The sequence below is a fragment of the Notolabrus celidotus genome, chromosome 21 (assembly GCF_009762535.1).
Source record: "Notolabrus celidotus isolate fNotCel1 chromosome 21, fNotCel1.pri, whole genome shotgun sequence".
Taxonomy (NCBI): domain Eukaryota; kingdom Metazoa; phylum Chordata; class Actinopteri; order Labriformes; family Labridae; genus Notolabrus; species Notolabrus celidotus.
In genome coordinates, this window is record NC_048292.1 from 20,905,124 (window position 1) to 20,921,309 (window position 16,186).

At 43.3% G+C, this 16,186-nt stretch overlaps 1 protein-coding gene and 1 pseudogene across 8 annotated transcripts; one reads left to right on the plus strand and one right to left on the minus strand.

Moving 5' to 3' along the window:
• Positions 1-411: 411 nt before the first annotated feature.
• Positions 412-11,923, minus strand: caprin2 (caprin family member 2). 8 transcript variants are annotated; one of them, XM_034673227.1, is made up of 21 exons: positions 11,637-11,923; positions 10,846-11,080; positions 10,701-10,763; positions 10,536-10,622; positions 7,945-8,183; positions 7,759-7,841; positions 7,340-7,450; positions 7,218-7,258; positions 6,891-7,130; positions 6,481-6,522; positions 6,269-6,409; positions 5,569-5,653; positions 4,828-4,877; positions 4,629-4,739; positions 4,462-4,548; positions 4,238-4,378; positions 3,874-4,018; positions 3,687-3,791; positions 3,430-3,491; positions 1,567-1,606; positions 412-1,473 (listed from the first exon to the last, which is right to left on the minus strand). In XM_034673227.1, exons 2-21 carry the CDS (start codon positions 11,065-11,067, stop codon positions 899-901), a joined length of 2,670 nt encoding a protein of 889 aa, XP_034529118.1. In that variant the 5' UTR covers positions 11,068-11,080; positions 11,637-11,923; the 3' UTR covers positions 412-898. The 8 variants fall into 8 exon arrangements, with proteins under 8 accessions (XP_034529118.1, XP_034529114.1, XP_034529117.1 ...); XM_034673223.1 differs by having other exon boundaries at positions 3,627-3,791; positions 11,637-11,917; XM_034673226.1 differs by having other exon boundaries at positions 3,627-3,791; positions 4,462-4,551; positions 6,891-7,070; positions 11,637-11,764.
• A 1,071-nt stretch (positions 11,924-12,994) lies between these two features.
• On the plus strand, positions 12,995-15,476 carry LOC117805239 (annotated as a pseudogene).
• The last annotated feature ends 710 nt before the right edge of the window (positions 15,477-16,186 follow it).

Genomic DNA, 16,186 nt, shown 5'->3' on the forward strand with positions numbered 1-16,186 from the left:
AACTGTGCATTTCATCCCCTTGCTGATCTTGTCCTCAAAATGAGCAAGAATAGTTTTGTTTTATCAACTAAAAATGTAATCCTGCTCTTTTTGAACATCCAAATGAATCCCTAACTAAGCTGAAAAGTGCCTTGATTAACAGCTACCCCCCTAGCAGCAGATTCAGGCGTTAAAAACGACAAAATATAAAAATGTTGCTTTTGTAGCTCATTTGGAAGTATCAGTATTAATTTCAGTTGGTTTCATAACCACTTAAAACTCCTTACAGGAGCTTTAAAATAAGAAACCATAGCTCAACAAAATTTCCCTCCATCGTGAGATATTTAAAGTTAAGACAGACTGTTACGTGTTATTGAGAATGATCAATCTGATGATGAATGCATGAATGAAACTTAAGATAAGACCCCAAACTTCACTGCTCATCTTTTATTTAGGCACATCATGGGACCACAGCTCTCCACAGAAGGCTGTTAGTGCAACAATACGGCCTCAAGTGTTCAAACACCCCACCCACCACCAAGGACACGATCCATCCTTCCTCAGCTTCACTCTCACTCACAGAACTCCATTCGCAGGAGCCAATAATAAATCGATCTCATCCATTCAGCTCTTTTCTATCTGATCAGTTGTTCAAAGCCAGTCAAAACAAAAAAAAAAAAAGGCACAAATTCATAGCAGTGCATACAGAGACATCAGGGACCTGTGTGGAAGGCCTAATGTGTTTGGAGAATTCGCCAACATCAGGAGCTTCTCACTGACGGGGACTCAGGTGCATCTTTTGGCATCAGACACACCTTACGTAACGACCAGGTGTGGAGGGGAACTGGCATGCAGCCGGATGACAAACTGAAATTAAAGTTTGATCCAGTTTAGTTCAAAACCTGCAGAAGTCTGGAGTTCAGTCCTGATAGAGCATAAAGCCAGAGAAGGTGCTGTATTTCCAAGTGCTGCCATAGATGGCGCCGCGGTGCAGTCGGAGCCACACCTGGTCGCCTTGGAAGAGCGGCAGGATGGCGTGGTTGCTCGCCGTCTCGTGATCTGGAGCTCCGTCGTTGGCGTAAGCGGACACCATCACCTCCTCGTTGCGCATGAGGTTGATGTAGAGCGGCACGTTGATCGCGAGCTTCAGGATGTGGAAGAGGAAGACGTAGGTCCCGTTGACGGGGCAGGTGAAGCGCCCAATGTGCGTGTCGTACATCTCGCCTAGGTTGCTGTGCAGCTGGTCAAACACGATGGGCTGGTCCAGGTTGCCTGGGGCAAAGTTGGCAGTGCGAGAGGCGTTGAAGGCGATTCGAAGAGGCTGGGTGAGCGGGTAGAGCTGCATGGGGAGCATGCCGGTGTGGTGGTGGGCGTGAGGCGTGAGGGGGACTTCCACTGTGGAGATCGACAGGGAATCTCCGTGACCCGAGTCCACGATTGTAAAGGTTCCCTCACGGTCTGGGCTGCTCACCTGGGACGAGTCGCTCCAGGCTGCTGTGGAAAAAAAGATCAAATGGCAGAAATGGAATAATCGGTATCCAAGAACTTAGCCCTGATCATAGATTTCTGGACATTTTAAAGTCTTACCACTGGAGTTATGACGCCCTCCTCCACGTCTGTAACCATGCTGGGAAGTAAGTAAACTTTATTCAGTACAGCACCTTTCACAGAGTTTCAATATTGACAAGACAAATACAATGTGCAATAAACAAGACAAGCAGACAAAACAAAAACAAATTAAGATGGTCAAAAGCCATGACAACAAGTGTGTCTAAAAGTGCTCTTTAAAAAACAGGACTCTAGTATCCAGAGTCCTGAAAGTACAGTGTGTAGTATCTAAAAAGGTGCAATGTGTCGCATTTTAAAGACGCAGTGTCCTATTCAAAGCTGGGGTTGGTAGTCTCGGAAAACTAGCATGAATTTGAATGTAGCATGTCTTCAGGACTCTGTCTAACCCCTCCCCCCCTTCCCCTCAGAGCTCCTCCAAAAAGACGCCCCACTCACATGCACGAGCGCTGCTGATTCATGACCATTTGATCTTGACTGATTCAAAACAAGAGTGAAAGTTAAAAACACAAACAAACATGGCTGCTGTTAGTACTCATAACGGTCATGCTAGCATTATCCAGTTGTACCAGTGACTTGACATCAGTAGAAAAGTTATAATACATACAATACTGTAACAGCTCTACTGTTTGTTAAACGTGTTCAGTTTAGATGTTCTTAATTCCTACAGTGTTGACGGTTAGTGAAGGCATCAGGAGAGGTGTATAGTGTGCGAGCCGGAGGAGAGATAAGAGGATACGTTTTTCATTCATTCAAACATTGATTGTTTCTTTGTTGGTTGGCGTGGTCACGGCTGACAGTGACCGGTTAGTAAAGCTCAACGTGTTCACGAATCAGCTCGTCATCCCTACAGTGTCCGGACTGATGCTATGATACATCTACATTTTCTGTAAGACTTACTAAATGTCATTAATTCTTTTGCTTGTCAGAGCCCCCGTGGTGAGAGCTTTTTAGACTCTGATCCGGACTACAGTCCTGAGCAAAGCACCTCATCAGGTCAGAGGGGACAGTCCCGAGGTTGAGCGACAGGGGCAGTCAGTAGAGTCAGGGAAAGCAGAGGCAGGGGAGGGGGACTCTGAGTACACGCCAGGGAAATGTACGCGCAGGAGGCGGGCAGAACAGGATTTGATGGGTTTAAATTTTTGGGACCCAAAAACGGTGATTGGTTGGTGTTTTCCCAGGTTTACGCCGGCTGTAGATGGCAGCTTTTTTTCGCTCTTTTTTAAAGAACACATGTATTGATTGCCATCAGGACATAAAGATAATTTTAACCAGTATAACAAAAAGTGTATCTAAATCTAACTACCAACCCCAGCTTTAAAAAAGGTACAGTGTGTCGCATTTAAAAAGGCGCAGTGTGTGGCTTTTAAAGTTGTAGAGTGTTGCATTTAAAAGGCAGTGTCATTTTTAAAAGGTGCAGTGTGTCGCATTTAAAAGGCACAGTGTGTCATTTAACAGCCGCAGTCTGTTGTTTTTATAGCTACAGCATCACATTTAAAGATTCAGTGTGTAATAGTCAAAGTTGCAGTGTGTCATATTTAAAAGGCGCAGTGTGTCGTATTTAAAGCTACATGGTCTCATTTAAAGAGTCAGTGTGTAGTATTTAAAAAGGCAGTGTGTAGCATTTAAAAGGTGCAGTGTGTAGCATTTAACTTGTCCTCGCAGTCCACCGTAGCTTCAATCAAAAAGGTGATATATTGAGCATTTTTATCTAGAATCTGCCTGCTAGATACCAGCAAATAGTCCCCTTTCTCCACACTGTACCTTTAAGACATTGCTGATATCATGTCAGAAAATTCCACAGAAAATTCATGCCACAGGTCAAAGGAAAAGTTCTAGAGATCAACCCTTCTGACAAACTGATGTAAACACTTCAGTACTTACTCGAGCAGCGTAGAGGAGAGGGCCACAGTCCCTGAAATGAGTCTGGGGGATGTACGCTCCTCCTGAGAAACAAAAAGTCTCCTGTCAGGTTAAACTACAGAGAAGAAAACATGTGATCACAGACGGACCAAGACAAAAGGAGGAAATAACAAAGTGGGAAACCCAGACATGAGAGGAGGAAAGCTGAGGATAGATACCTCGATGCCACCAAGAAGACCGAAAAGCTTGTGCCAGTCCTTTCCCTCCACGAGCCATACCTCTAACAGATCCTCTTTGGTAGTAAGACTGACCGGATCGACCCGCGCTGCCACTTGACTGACCGGGAGACAGGAAGATCTGTTCTCCACCATCCACGCTGTAATCTGACGGGACATTAGAAGAGGAGGCGTGTACTTTTAGTGAGCGATGGAGGCGTTCAGGAACCCTGAAATCTGAAACACATACCTGGCTGTTGTTCATCTTCCGATGGAGCAAACTCGGGTGGTGTTTGGGTGCTGGCGGTGGTGAATCTGGGCTTGACAAAAGCTGCCGGATCTGGTTTGTAGTCCAACTCGCCATTCAGAGGCAAAGAGGAACTCACTTTGAAGACCTGCAACGAGAGGACAAACCAGTTTCCTCTTTAGATGACGGAAACATTGGCCTGCACGTTTGAGATCAAGATGCACAGTTTGAAACACAAGACAAGGAGAGTACTGATGTTGCAAAACCCCCACGGTAGGATGCTTAGTGTTGTCTACATGAGGAAGACAAACAAATCAGCTCTCAGGCCTCAAGAGGAAGCGAACTGCATGATGCATCGTCCTCTTACCGATGGCATGTTCTGAAACGGTGCAGACGCCAGAATTAGTCTTGTTGGAGGTGTGGAGAAAGTCTGTTCCAGAGGGGGGGTGGGGCTGCAAGATGCTACCCCACTGCTGGGCGACTGCTTCCCGGACTCCGTTACCGTCATCTGAGGAGGATAGAGGAACAAGTTTTATCACATGCAGACTGATGACGCTTCACGTTGGTGTGAGTGCTCGTGTGACAACCCACCTTGGCCATGTCCAGAGAGATGGTGGACTCCCGGCGGTAAAGCGGCGGTGAAGCAAACTTCTTTCTCTCAGTGAACTGCAGCGGCTCCTGCTGAGACGACGATAAAAATCACTAAAAGAAACACAGGTTTAAAATGTTTGATCTCATGTTTCTCAGGCAAGTCTCACAAGAGGTAGGTCAGATGTTGAGGAAAGCTCCAGGTCACAGGTCTCCAGGCAGGAATCGCCGTTCGTCAGGCTGGCTTTTCGCTCCAGGAGCCTGGCAGGAAGCGGAGTGGACTGAGAGGGGGAGTGAGGATGAAGGGGCGACAAGTTTGCATCAGTCATTTCTGAGTTGAATTGAAATCACTTAGAGAAGACAGCTTACGTGCATAGTTTTGGGAAGGACGTCACCGGGGCTCCTCGGGTCAGTTTGAGCTGAGCGGTTCAAAGAGAGACAACAGGAGAGGATGAATGAAGACCGACTCGATATTTTGATCAAACAACAAGGTTACTAGTTAAAAAGTAGAGGTGTGGCTGATATCAGGTTTTTAAGTCATCAACCATTTGACATCCTGAAGAAACATCAAGGAACCCGAACATAAGACCCGTTATTTAACAATTAAATAGCTGGTGTTGAGAAACAAGAGCAAGGTCTAAGATCTCACTTTTGTGTTTAAAGACAATTATTACCCGGCTTTTATACTGATCTTCCAGCTGTGGGAGATGCTTCATTCTGATTGGTCAAAACCCCTTGACGACGGATATTAACTTTCACTAACATGAGCAACACCAGAGGCAAACTGATCACACGTCATGTCAAATCAATCTGCGGAAAATAGTTCAGACACGTTTAGCTTCTGCTTGTTGACACCACAGACCGTAAGGTGAGGTGAAACCGTCAGCATCAAAACAATGTGGCTAAATTGTTAGTTTTGGTTAGCAGGCTACGGACATTTTCATGCTGGATCCTGTCCAGCAATATTATCAACGAGTGGAGCAGGTGAGAGAAACTTTAGGTTAGCGATCTCTACAAAGAAATTTAAACCACTTGTCTCAACCCATAACTACCTGCTAACCATACATTGCGACACCCAATCACAAAGCTTGTCAACGTGTTTAAAGTTACCCAGAGGAGAAGGAGATCCAGACGTCTGTCTCTTCAGTCTGGGATGACTTTTCGCAGGAGAGCCATCACCATCCAGCAGAGAGTCCTGAACAGAACATTTAAAACCTTTAATATCATCAACTCGACTTACAGCCAAATTCCAACAGATCCGTGTCTGGTCTGTCACTGATCCGTCACAGCACCAAATCTGATTTTTATTCTAGTCAATGTGTTAACTTCCACTGGATCCGCTCCGCTGCGTTCCGGCTGGTCTCTGATCCGGCAGGTTGGGGCCCTCCAGATCAGATACACAAGACTTCCATTTTTGCCGGATGCCGGAGCACGACGCATCAATCTCAGAGCGGATGGAGCGGGACAGGAAGTCAGACACCAAAACAAAATGAAATCATCCGGTTAATTTTCAGAATAAAACACTCCTGGCCTGGAGTCAACAGGTCAGAGGTTTTCAGACCAGAAAGACAACATGGATGAGGAGAGGAGGAGGAGAATCCTTGATTCAGTAATTACCGCAGGGACACCTAGGTCACATGACTTCAGCTGTCTGGAGGTCCTGCTCCGTGCTGCGTTCCAAAAACGCAAACAGTGGGTGTTGATTGACAAGAGCATGGAAACTGACTGCAGCGGATCGGAGACAGACCGGACACAGATCTGGTGGAAGTCCTGTGTTACATGTCTCGTTTCAAAACCAGGCAGACCCTACCTGCATGAAGCTGAAGGAGCCGTGGATCTTCGTCATGAGGTCTTCCAGGTGCTGCTTCCTCAGGATGGGGTCTTTTGGTAAGGCAGAGGGAGAGTTGAAAACCTCCACAGGCATATCCACAGGCCCGTCCATGTGCACGGCCTGAATCACGAGAGAAGAGTGAGCACAGAATAAAACTCCACTGTTAAACTTAAATTTTCTCTAGTACTCACCAGCCTGGCGTGTTGCTCTCCTTTCACTCTCCGCTCTTTTCTCTGAGGACGACATCAAAGGTTTATTATAACAAAAAGGTAATTTAAGTCCTCTACTACAATCAAACACACTTAATAGTTCCAACTTGATGTTGTATAAACCCGCCCCCAAAAGTTCCTGACTTTTGGGGGCGGGGCCTGAAATGCTGAACGTTTTTGATTGGTAAAGCACTAGCCCCCTGAGCAGGGACTTTTCAAAAGGGTGAGATCAACTAACAAGGACCCAAATTTAGACCCTGGATCCTGCTGTTGAAACACAAATGGTTCCTAGTTCCTGAGGAAAGTACCTGCTGTTGAAAAGCACCTTTACAGATGCTATCGAAAGCAAAAAGGCTCAGATTCTGAATCAATCAACACAGTCGTCTCCTCACCTGTTTGCAGTCAGCTGACTGCTTCTTGGAGTTGCTGGGGACTTTGGGGATGAAGGCTGCGGCTCCTCTCCACGGTTTGTGGACCGCCTTTTGAGGCGAATCAGCTCTGTCTGCGACCTCCGAGTCCCAGCTGTCCGGAGGCTCCCGCTCCCTCATTGTCTGGAAGTCCTCCTTCCAGTTCTGAGCGCGAGGAGGAGGAGGAGGAGTCTCCGAGTCAGTCAGGTACAGTCTGTTGAAAAACTGCCATATCACCAACAGAGCATCAGTGGATCCTGGAGCATGCTCACAGAGCACTCACTGACAGATGTTAAAACATGTTCGTCTCACCTCTTTCTTTGAAACTTCACTCGGTATAGATTTTGATGAGACTGGAAGGAGCAGAAGAGAGAAATGAAGACATATTCTGTCACATTGAACACCCAGAGTAGACGTTAGCTTGATGCTCTCACCGGGTTTGGCCGGGCTTGGCAGAACCTCTGCGGGCTTCTTGGGCGGTGGTGGAAGACGACTGAAGTATTTACAGTTCAACAGTCTGGTGAGCTCCTCCTTCAGCAGCTTGACTGAAGAGACAGAAAATAAAAACACAAGGATGGCACCTCAGATGACCATGAAAGAAAGTTCTTTAAGTATCCTGTTTTTGTGTTCGTGCATGCAAACATATCCTCATTTCAGAATCCCAGTTTGCAAAACAAGCAGCAACAAAATGTGATACTGAGCTTTTCAAGTCATTCAGAGTCCCTAAATATATCAGTACACCTTCAGTTATCACACTGCCCAGGATGAGGATTAAAAACCCTCTGGATTAATAAAACAAAGATGTTTAAATTCAGCTAAACTCAGATCTCAGTTTGCAGGTTTTCAGACTCACACGTGGATCCAGCCACAGGTTTGTTGTTCCCGTCCAGCAGATCCACGTAGGCCAGAGCTGCTTGCTCCATCTGCTCCTCTAGACTACAGCACAGAGAGAAAGAGAGGATGAGACAGAAAAGTGAATGAGTTTAGTACAGCAGCGTATTCACGATGACAGAGATACAGGTGCTACGACGACACCCACCTCAGCCTGCCGTTTCTCTGCACTCCCAGCAGGGTGCCGAGCTGACTCAGACTGTGCAGCAGCTGGGCGGAGACAGGAGGAGCCTGGTTGAGTCCGGACAGCAGGTCACTCCGGATGTGTTCCTGCTGCAGGCTGTGGAGGAGGTGCTGGACCTGTAGCATGGTGCTCAGACGCCTCCTCTCCGCCTCCATTGTGGCTACCTGCTCCTTCTTCACCGCCTTCTTCTGAGCTCTGAGCAGCTGCAGGAGGAGGAGGAGGATTCACACGGAGGTTAGAGAACAGCTGGCTCATGCACAAAACTTTAGATTTGTTCTCCAGGATTCAGCAGTGTTTAACGGGTTTAATTTAAGACTCCAGCATTTTCTACACTACATAGAAATAAGTCTGCAAAGTCGCAACCAGCAGCTCAGGCTTAGTCTAAAACACTTAACTACATGTCTAACGCCGACCAATCAGCTTTTCTTTCGAACTACCTGCCTCATTACTTTGTGGAAACAATGCTTTTTAACTTCAACACATGTGCAAAAGTAAAATCTAACCCCTAAAGAAAGACCAGGTTTAGGGAAAGAAGAAAGTGCTTTTCAAATCTTGAAATATTTTCAGGTCTAAATGACGAACAGGAACCGAAATATCTTTAAAATGCTGCAGGGTTCGGCTTCAGTCTGCAGCCACGTAAAGTTCTGTAATGCTGCAAGGTAAATCCCTGAGTGTGCATGTGTTTATTTAAAGTTTCTCAGCTGCAACTTCTCATTCCAGGCTCCTGTCTTTAAAAGATGACAGATACTTTGTTTGATTGTTCTAAGAAGCTTACGGAGCCCCTAAAGCAGGGGTTCCCAAAGTGTGGGTCGGGACCCCCTGGGGGGGTCGCAAGACACAAATTGGGGGGGGGGGGGGGTGTCGTGAGATGTCTTCCAGAATGTTTTTTTTAAGTTATCTAAAAATAGTAGATTTTACCCAATATAGTAAAAAAAAAAAAAACCCAGAAATGGTCGCTACATTTGAAATAAATCCTTGAAAATAGAAATGTAATGTGCCTTTCTTTTTGCCAGATGACTTATATGTTTAGGGTTAGTGAACAGTGAATTATCAAAAGCAACAATACAGTAGAGGATTAGGTCAACTGAAAAAACACCCCAAAACATTAAAAAAGGTCAAATTTCTTTTTTTAATTATTATTCTGAAAAAAAAAAGTGGATTTTCAAAATAAGAGCCTTCTGAAATGTAAAAATGTGCCCTGTAATTATATATTTGGCATTACAATAAATCTCAGTTTCCACTGATATGTTTTGATTCAGACTGAAAGGAGAAAACCTCAAAATGTGATGCTACGAATTACAGCTACATCTGATTTGGAATTTCAAAATAAAAGCCATTGTAAACGTAGCATATCAGTGATGATTTTTGATATTTTCAGAGTGAGATTCTCTAAAAAATCAATTTCCACTGATTAATTTCAGTTCAGACTAAAAGTAGACAGAATTCTGACTTTAATCTCAGAATAATAATAATAATAGTTAAAAAATGTTTTTCCTTTATTAATTTATTTTTCCCAGTGGCCGTAATCCTCTTCCGTACACATGCTCATATATGTAGGCTAATTTTCTGCAGACCAGCTAAATGAAGCCACATTAAATCACTTCAAGTGATAGTGGGGGTTGCGAGTCTTTGGCATCCATATTTTGTGGGTCACAGGCTGAAAAGTTTTGGCACCCCTGCCCTAAGGTGACATGGACAGAAAAAACAAAAAGGATACGTTTCTCTTGCGCACTAGAAAGTTTCTTATAAGCACTCAATCAGTTTTAGGAGCCACTCTGAGACAATACAGCGGTCAGGATGCGCAAACAAAGCCACAATAACCTTATAATGAAGCCCAAGGTTGAAATAAAGCTCAACTAACTCCCATACTGTCATTTCTAGGTTGACACAGGAAGACACTGATGCACTGGTTTAACTCCGGTGCAAACCTGGTATCTGGTGTGCACAGGAAGCTTTCTCATGAGCATGCACTAGTATCTCATGATGACAAGAAATGTTCTTCAGAGGCTCCGTAGAAGCTCCTCTCTTCCTTGGTTCTTCGAGAGATCTTTTTGTTGAAGATGCTTTTTTGAAAAACAAAAAAAGACGTGAGCGCTCCTGTCAAACAAAAAGCGTTGTCCCCCGCCATTTTGAATAAACAAGTGACATATCAGTTTAACCCAAACAAACAAGCCGATCAATCCTGGGTCCTGCAGAGTAAAGTCACTAATTTATTAGGGTCTTCGAGGAGAGACGTGTCGCATCCTTTTCTTCTTCTAAAAGTCATCTTACTTAAACATAAAGCGCTCTCTCTCTGCAGGGATCCTTTCTGTCATGTCATCACACACTAAAAACAACAACCTGAGCCTGTCAGAGAAAAAAACAAGAACCTTCAGTGGACGTTTTTTCATCAGATGTATTTTCCCTTCCAAATGAGACTTGAAATGCTTTCAAAACTTTTATTCCTTTTTCTCATTTAGACTCTAAAACATGTGCAAACAGAGCCTAGGTATATAATGCACGAATTCAACCTGAATATTAAAATCTCTGATGATGCAAAAACATGTCGGACTCACGGTCTGCGTCAGGCTGTCCAAAGTTTTGTGCAGCTCTTGTGCGAATGCCAAGTTATGTTGCACCTCTTCGTACTTTTCCACGGCCGCCTATAAGACAAAGAAGTCATAAAACCAACTTCACATTAATGATTATTTCATTTTTATGAATACATGGCTTTGTCATACCAATTGGTCCTTGTTCAGCATGTCGCCTCGGGTCAGCCTCTTCTTGTATTCTTCCAGTTTGAGCTGCGAGACAGAAACATGCATCAGAAAACCTCCTGAGTGTGGATTCAACTAGAATCACTCCAGTTTAATCAATCCCTCTTACCTTCTTTTTCTCCAGGTTGCGGACTTTGTGTTTGAGGCAGATGAGGCCGTCCTCGATGTAGTTTTCATAGTCATGGTAGGTAGTGGTGACCTCCAGGGTGCTCAGGCCACAGGGCGAACCCACCTTGGTCATCATTAGGTCCTCCTGTCCGTCCTCACCCTCCTCTGAGTGCTCACATGGAGGGGTGACATCCAGGGGAGGGGAGGGAGACAGCTGCACCATGCTGAGATCCACACTGTGAGCACAGGGACATGCATACATGCAGAGTGTGAGGTGTGTAGCTGCAGCAGAGACACCGGGAGGAGTGTGTGAATACAGATGGAGATGGAGGCAGCCCAGTTTGGGCAGCAGCCAACCCCGTGACAGTGCATTTATATCGGCTACCGAGCAGTGTGCTCTCTCTGGATCAATCAGGAAAGCAGCAGCTGAGCACACAAACACCGCACAGGAGCAGAGCTGCTCTTTAAATCACCGTGCATAAACGTGATGCTTTTTCCACGAGTCATCCTTCCAGTGAGAGCTGGGTGTGGAACTCAATCATCAGGGTTTCAAATGAGCCAATCAAGCAGAAAATAATTAACTATTTAATATTTAACGCATGCTGCAATCAAGCCAAAGTGTCATCCAATCAATTTAAAATCACAAACTTTGCTTGAATTGAATAAATATTAGAGGGAACTACATTCAGAGTGCAGAATCAGGACTTTAGAGCAACATTTTAAAGTCTAAATCCAAACAAACTCACATTTCTCCAAAAACAAGCCCCACGCAGACCCAAACAGCTTACCCACCTCGTGCGCTTTAAATCCCTACAAGGTAACCGCTGGACTTCCGAACGACCCCGAACCTGGTCCACGTCCACCCCTCTCCGACCGTGATGTTCAGCACGCAAAGGCCACGCGGGACTCAGCTCCTACCTTTATATACCCGCACAGCGCACACACATCCGGGTCTGTCACCTGTCACTCATGACCCCGAGACACAGATAATCTGACTGTTTTAAATAATCCAGCAGACACCTGGGGCTCCAGACCAGGGCGCTTTATTGCGTCATTACATGAAGGAAAAACTGATTTCAGAAATGCAAAGTCACATTCTACGGAAGCCCAAAGAGGCTGCAGGGGAAAATTAGTTCATGATCTAAGTGTCAAATTTCATTTTAAAATTGAAGGAAGATTCTTACATTGGAGAAAAATCAGATATATAAAATCTAATCTAAAAAATCCCTTTCATCTAATTTGCTTTTTCTTTTAAAGAGGATAAGGGCCAATGAAAAATCAAAAAACTTATGTGCAGGTGAATAAAAAATATTATTATACACTATTATTCATAGTGAGATCTTTTTTTCTTTTAATTCTGAAATTGGATAAAAATGACTTTTTTCATATTTAAAAAACTTACCTTACATTTTGTTTTTTAGTGACCCTATTACTCTTTCGTTCTTTTCTTACACCTGTTATGAGAGCACTTGATTTCTTTCTATGTTTATCTATCCAAATGTGTACATTAAAGTTAACCTGTGAGGTTAAAGCATCATTTTATATTTTATTTACATGTGGAAGCTCTTTTTGAAAATGGAGTTAAAGGGAAATAAAACATTCAGACATTTGCTGTCATCAGAAATGATATCTGACAGGACTCACCTGTGCCACATGTGTGTTGAAACTCATCTAGATACTGATTAAACACACTCAAGAGATGACAACCTCACACTATAACTAGTAGTGGACTCTACTTTTACTCTGAAGTGATGAATTCTCTTTTCTTTCCTAAAATCATGTTCCCAAAGACGACAAACTGTTCCTGTAGTTTTGCATGTTTAGTCTCAGTGGTGTTGTCGTACCTGTACGTGGAGTATCGTCTCCATGCTTGAATGCAGATCAAACATCTACTACTGACTAACTCAGCTAGTGCTCATGACATGTTTTACCCTCTAGTGGTGGAAGACTGCAACAACAACCTGAAGGAGCACAGCTTCACTTATTTCATTTAGCATTATAATAAAGTGTGCACCATCCAACCTGTGTCTCCTTTATAATCTTTTCTTGAATGATTAGTCAGTAATGCCTTCATGGAGATATCTTATGAGGAAGTTTGTCTGTTTTTCAGTATGAGGTGGAGCGAAAGAAGGAATGAGGAGCTGTCACATTTCTCAGTAAGAAGAGATTCACTCTGAGATGAAACATCAGACTGCTGCCCTCGTCTCATCCTGGAGTCTGGTATTCTTTGGTGAGTAAAACACTCAATATTTAATGTGTTTAAAACGTCTACAAGAACACACGTTTAGGCCGGCTGCAGGATTTATCTGTTAGATTTGTGCAGAAAGAAGGAAGTGAACTTGAAGCTGCAAATATCTAAGTAAAGAAAGCATCATTGCTCTGAGAAAGATTGGTTAACATGGAATAATCTTTAAAAAGAGATGAAAAGGAGACAATAATATCACATAAAAAAATTAAGAGCATCTTAAAGAGTGTGGTGACAGAGAGATGGGGTTATTTTTCTTCACTGTGTGACTGAATATCTTTTAAAACTGATGACTGTGATTTCTCCATGTTGTGATCACTGAAAAAAAAAAATCATTAATTAATTTATTGCACATTATTTTTATTTGGTTTTAGTTTGTTTTTATATTTTTGTTAGAATTATTTCTTCTTAAGAGACATAGTTTTCTCACAATCAGTGACTGACTGAACAAATTATTTTAGTTAAAAGTACGGAGGCCCTGAAGGTCAAATACTCAAACATTTTATGACCACAAATAAAATAATAAAATAATAAAATACATTTCACTGAACACAAAAAAATTCAGTGAGTGCAAAAATATTTCATTAAATGATTAATTTAATTAACTTTGTTTTTGTTCCACTTCCAGATCTGAAATGTCTGCAGCGAGCAGCCTCCTCTCTGAAGAGCAGTTTCAGTGCTCCATCTGTCTGGATGTGTTCACTGATCCAGTCACCATACCATGTGGACACAACTTCTGCAAGAGCTGCATCACTAAACACTGGGATGTTAAAGTCCTGTGTGAATGTCCCCTGTGCAAAGATGTCTTTGAAACTCGTCCTGAGCTGCGAGTCAACACGTTCATATCTGAGATGGCTGCTCAGTTCAGAGAGTCGGCTGCAAAGAAAACCAGCAGCTGCTCAGTCCAGAGAAGTTCTTCCTCTGGAGAAGTTCTGTGTGACGTCTGCTTTGAGACCAAAGTGAAGGCCCTGAAGTCCTGCCTGACATGTCTGGCCTCCTACTGTGAGACTCACCTGGAGCCTCATCACAGAATCCCAGGCCTGAAAAAACACGAGCTGATGGATCCTGTGGAGAACCTGGAGGACAGAGTCTGTAAGAACCACGACAGACCTCTGGAGATGTTCTGCAGGACGGATCAGATGTGTGTGTGTCATTTCTGTATCGAGTCAAGTCACAGGAAACATGTCTTTGTTCCAATGATGGAAGAATACAAGGTGAAGAAAACTAAACTGGTGAAGTCAGAGGCCGACATTCAGCAGAGGGTCCGGGAGAGACGACTGAAGATCGAGCAGATCAAACATTCAGTGAGGCTCAGCAGGGAGGACACAAACCAAGAGAAATCAGCCAGCGTGCAGGTCTTCACTGCTCTGATCCGGTCTGTGGAGGAAGGTCTGGCTCAGCTCCTGGACTTGATTGAGGAGAAGCAGAAAGAAACAGAGGAACAGGCTGAAGGCTTCATCAGAGAGCTGGAAGAGGAAATCTCTGAGCTGATGAAGAGAGGTGCTGAAGTGGAGCAGTTCTTACTCACTGAAGACCACCTCCAGTTCCTCCAAAACCTCCCTTCACTGAGCCCTGATCCACCCACCAAAGGGTCAGAGTTCACTCATCGTATGAGGGGACTGTGAGGACCGCTGTGGCTCAGCTGGAGGAGACTGTCAGTGACAAGATGAAGAGGCTTTATGCTGATGTTGAGCTGAAGAGGGTCCAGCAGTTTGCTGTGGACGTCACTCTGGATCCTGTTACAGCTCATCCCGCTCTCCGAGTGTCTGATGATAAGAAAGACGTCAGCTGTGGGGATGAAAAGAAAGGTCTGCCCGACACCCCACAGAGATTCTCCTGTGTCTGCTGTGTCTTAGGACTGACCGGTTTCTCCTCAGGGAGGTTTTACTATGAGGCTCAGGTCACAGGGAAGACCAGGTGGGAACTCGGAGTGGCCAGAGAGTCCATCAGCAGGAAGGGACGCACCCCAGCTAGTCCCATGTCCGGCCTTTGGGTGATCTTGCTAAGAGATGGAAGCGAGTACAAAGCTCTAGATGAGCCCTTAAAGTCCCTCTCCCTGAAGTCAGCGCCTCAGAAGGTGGGGGTGTTTGTGGACTATGAGGAGGGTGTGGTCTCCTTCTATGACGTAGATACAGCAGCTCTCATCTACTCCTTCACCGGCTGTAACTTTACTGGGAGACTCTTCCCCATCTTTGGTCCTGGAAAAAATGATGGCGGTAAAAACTCTGCCCCTCTGATCATCACTCCAGTCCTGTGCCCTGATTGGACGTGAGTTTAGGAACCTCTGCCATAAAGTAATGTTGCCTTTTTTGATTATTGGAGTAACTTGATATAAGGTTTAAATGGCATAACTGGATATATTCAGATTGTTAATATGGATATAGATAGTATTTTTAAAATGTAATCTGATGTAATAAAATTTTGTTTTCTTTATTCTGTTGCTCAAAGTTTTCTTTTACCATATTTTCACTTTATTCAAAACAATTTAAAAAATAATTTTTTGAGATTCAGTTTTATTCACTTGTTTACATTTTTTAGAGTTAAAGATGTCAACAACAACAACCCTGGTCGTGACAAAAGGATTTGTAACTTTTTTTAAAATTTGTATAAAATCTGAAACAGAACTAATATAAATAATGTTATTCATTTTTGTTTTCTTTTATTTTGAAAAGATTCTAGAAAGTCTCCAGAATAAAATTATCTGAGCGTTATTTGATAGTTTAGAGAAGTGGTTGTAATGCCAATAAATAATTTCAATATTTTCATTATAATAACAAATCAGAAACAAAATAGATTAACATTCTTTTAAATAAATGCAGATGGAAAAATATTTGGCTGGGTCAAATGTTGCTACGAGGCTTATGGATGAAGTTGAGTTAAGTTGAGCAATAATAACATTAACAATAACAATCAGTCATAATAATAATAATTATAATAAAAAAATAATAGTAATAATAATAGTTATAATATTAAAATTATTATCATTAATAGTAATACAACAACAATAATAATAATAGTTATAGTGATAATAATAATGTAATTTAGTTATACAGCATGTATCAAAACAGACGTTACAAATAGCTTAACATCATAAAAA

What these genes read in the sequence shown, in the direction of transcription:
- caprin2 (XM_034673222.1), bottom strand. Translation starts at nt 11,067, where the DNA reads ATGGTGCAGCTGTCTCCCTCCCCTCCCCTGGATGTCACCCCTCCATGT. An exon ending in CAACATCTGACCTACCTCTT is followed by an intron (nt 4,552 to 4,628) that starts GTGAGACTTGCC and finishes TCGTCGTCTCAG; the next exon opens with CAGGAGCCGCTGCAGTTCAC. An exon ending in GTCTTCTTGGTGGCATCGAG is followed by an intron (nt 3,492 to 3,626) that starts GTATCTATCCTC and finishes TTTGTTTCTCAG; the next exon opens with GAGGAGCGTACATCCCCCAG.